This window comes from Hipposideros armiger, unplaced genomic scaffold (assembly GCF_001890085.2).
Source record: "Hipposideros armiger isolate ML-2016 unplaced genomic scaffold, ASM189008v1 scaffold_297, whole genome shotgun sequence".
NCBI lineage: Eukaryota > Metazoa > Chordata > Mammalia > Chiroptera > Hipposideridae > Hipposideros > Hipposideros armiger.
Window position 1 is genome coordinate 1244644 of NW_017731647.1, and position 3383 is coordinate 1248026.

A 3383-nucleotide genomic window follows, 5' to 3' on the forward strand; every position below is an offset into this window, starting at 1 on the left:
TCCTCCACAACTAGATTGAAGAACAAAAGGACAGCAACTTGTCTGTTCCCCTTCCCTGATTCCCCAATAAAAATCTTTAAAAACAAAACAACAAAAAAACCACTTTTCTAATTATAACTTCTTTTTTCCTAATTATAACATTTTAAACCTTAGGGTTAATGTAACCCAAATAAAATTTTAGAGCCCAAGAAAAAGATTCAGAGATTCTAGTTAATTATCTCACCAAGGTGAGAAAAGGATTGACCCATGCGTGGCAGACATTGCTACCTGTCTGCCAAAATCATTCCTGTTCCTTCCTCAGGAATAGAATTGTATGTGTGTAACTGTGCAGCACTGTTACATTTACCAGTCTCTCTTTCAGTTTAGATAGAGCACATGTCTAAGTTGTCTTCAGGAACATGAGCTGACCTGACGCTGCCACTTCCAGGCCCATGCCCTAAGAGCAGAAGAGGAGGCCACATCTCTTCCATGTTTTTCTCTCACCTGCAATCTGGATATATGGCAGCAGCCCAATTTGGACCATACAGATAAGGGCAATATCACAGAGCAGCATTTTTCAAGGTGGGGTCCCCAGATACTTTCAGGAGTCTGGTTTTTGTTTAATAATAATTTTGAGTAGTAATGTCCTACATTAATTGCTAAACATATTACAAAAATTATAGTATGAATTGATGTCATGTAGAATAGAATGTTTAAAATAAAATAAAAATATAATTTTCCATTTATAGCTTATACTTGGGGTAATTGGACAAACAAATCTTTTAAACTGTCAGAATTGTACATGAGCTCCTACTGGTGACTGAGTTCTATAAGATTAGATAGCAGCAACTGCTTTTTCTTTTTATCATACTTCTATATTTTTTAGACCTTTGCTTAGAAACAAACTGGAATATTAAAGCATCTCAGAAATTTTTTACTCTGTCTAGTCACATTTATTTACTACATGTCAACATAATCACCTGGTTACCTAGCTTTATTTTCCACATATGCTAGGAAATTCTATGTAATAGAATACATAGTCCTAGGCAAAATGTTAAGCAGTAGCTGAGGTCAAAAATAAAAAGATAAATTGCATGGAAAATAACATAAATATAAGAACCTGTACATCTAACCTCAAATCATATTTAAAGCTGTATCTCTTATACTGTAAATGAATAATTTCGATAAACTTTTTTTTTAACTCTGCTGGAAAATAACACACATACCAAAATTCAGTAAAGAGCTGGAGTTATTTGACTGAACAGAGTCTGCAGGCTTGTTTGGTGGGGAAGAATTACAGATACCTAGAAGCAAAAGAAAAAAATGTAAGGGAAAGAATGAAGACAGACTCAGATAATTTCATCAGACCATGTAATCTTGAGATCAAACATTTGCTCCAAGCTAATTAATACTCCCAAATAAATATGTCACTTTCAAAGGTATCAAAATATTGATGCCTGCAAATGGGTTGACACTATAATCTTCACATTTTTGTGTGTGTGTTTTTTTTCCTTTAATTATTTTTTATTATGAAATATACATTTTTTAGAATTAGTTTCAGCTGTACAGTGTATTTTTAAAAAGGTTTCTTTTCACTGCAGATCGTTTGTATAGTAAAGCCCAACACGAAAGAGAATCACCAAAGGATTCAGGAGGAAGAGGCTTATACATTCTGAATCAACTTTTTGGTGGATTCACATTTTGGCTTTTGACTTCACCTCACTTTGCACTATTACCACTCATAGTACACTTTTAAATCTTTTGTTCTCCACATTAGTTCATCCATGGCAAGTCTGTGATTTTTCTTGCACTATCCTCTACTCCCATAATATCTTTCTTCACTTCCCAGTCTATTTTTTTCTTTTTCTTTTTTTTAAAGATTTTTATTGAGGAATTGGGGAAGGGGAACAGCCAAGTTGTTGTTCTTCAATCTTAGTTGTGGAGGGCACAGCTAGCTCAGCTCCAAGTCCAGTCGCCATTCGGCCGCCTATTGGCAGCTTGTGGTCACTCAGCTCAAGGTACTGTGTTCAATCTTAGTTGAGGGGAGGCACAGCCCACCATCCCATGCAGGAGTTGAACCAGCAACCTTGTTGTTAGGAGCATGTGCTCTCACTGGCTGAGNCCATATTTGGTAATTCTATTTTAAATTTTTTGAAGAATTTCTGTACTGTTTTCCATAGTGGCTGCACTAATTTACATTTCCATCAACAGTGCACAAGGATTCACCTTTCTCCACAGCTTCTCCAACACTTGGCTCTTGTCTTTTTGATAATGGCCATTCTAACGAGTGAGGTGATATCTTATTGTCATTTTGATTTGCATTTCAGAAATAGGAAGTTTTGATTTCAGAAAAATAAGCATTATTGCTTTATAAAATTATTGTATTAAACCCAGTTATATGTCTACTTCAACCCAGAAAGCCCTCAGTTTACTAACAGATTATGTTTGAAAAGCTTAGAAAAAATAAAGTAATAAACAATCCTGAAAAACTATGTAGTTAATCATTTATATCTCTCTCTCAAACACTCCTCCCCCACCTGCCCTAAAGAAAGAGGATGAAAAAATTTTGTACTCCTAATGAAGGCTATTTCTGGGTAGTTTCAAAATATACGAGTACGAAGGTGATGACATTGGTTTTTTATCACTTCAGCAACATATGACTTCCCTTTTCTTTAATGGAGGTATATTTTCAAGGTACTCTTACACTTAGCAACATTAGGGGTTCAAATGGAGAAATGAAAGATTTGAAACGCAAAAGCAGAACAGAGAATGGAAAACTCAAAGATAATTCCTATTAATGTTTAATTTCATCACCATACAAAATTATGAGTATTATATATCTTGCAGAGTTGATGAAAGCATTAGATATGTGTTAAAGCATCCAGCACAATATCTGGCACATTGTAACTTAACTCAAGTTACCAAGTGTTGCTTACATCTGAACCACCAAAACAAACAAAAAAACCCCAACTATACCACAACTGGAAGAAAAGGAGGGTAGGGCAGAGGGAAACAAAAAAAGATAAAAACAAGAAACCCACTAAAATTTACTAATGGTGGTGGTAAAAAAAAAAAAATGGGGGAGGGGAGCACAATCTAGTTCATGTACATTTTACTCCTCTATGGTAAAAAAAGATAGAAGGAAAAATATTTCAGGTTAAATAGTTTCCTACAATAGTCACAAAGTCATCCATTCAGTCAAGAAAGCTTGATTGTAACCCAACGGGACTGAGAATAGAGCATAGTATTGCAAGTACTAAGTATCTGAAATCTGAGGAAACCTATTGGGTTGTTGGAAAAGTCATGACACATGTTTGCAACAGATGGCACTAGTTCATTTTTGGAAGTACTAAAGTTGTTTGCATCTATGTTATTGCTATGTCATTTGATAGCTGACAGTTCTA

General features: G+C 34.9%; 1 protein-coding gene and 1 long non-coding RNA gene across 3 annotated transcripts in view; one reads left to right on the top strand and one right to left on the bottom strand.

Moving 5' to 3' along the window:
- LOC109391564 (uncharacterized) overlaps positions 1 to 3383 on the top strand; it is a 68513-nt gene that overhangs the window by 9668 nt on the left and 55462 nt on the right. The gene's annotated exons all lie outside the window — the stretch shown is intronic.
- Positions 1 to 3383, bottom strand: part of PTPN22 (protein tyrosine phosphatase non-receptor type 22) — a 60426-nt gene that overhangs the window by 8573 nt on the left and 48470 nt on the right. For both annotated transcript variants that reach the window (XM_019659175.1, XM_019659176.1), the window contains exon 20: positions 1206 to 1283. In XM_019659175.1, coding sequence (XP_019514720.1) covers positions 1206 to 1283 — 78 coding nt within the window. The remainder of the gene's footprint in view (positions 1 to 1205; positions 1284 to 3383) is intronic.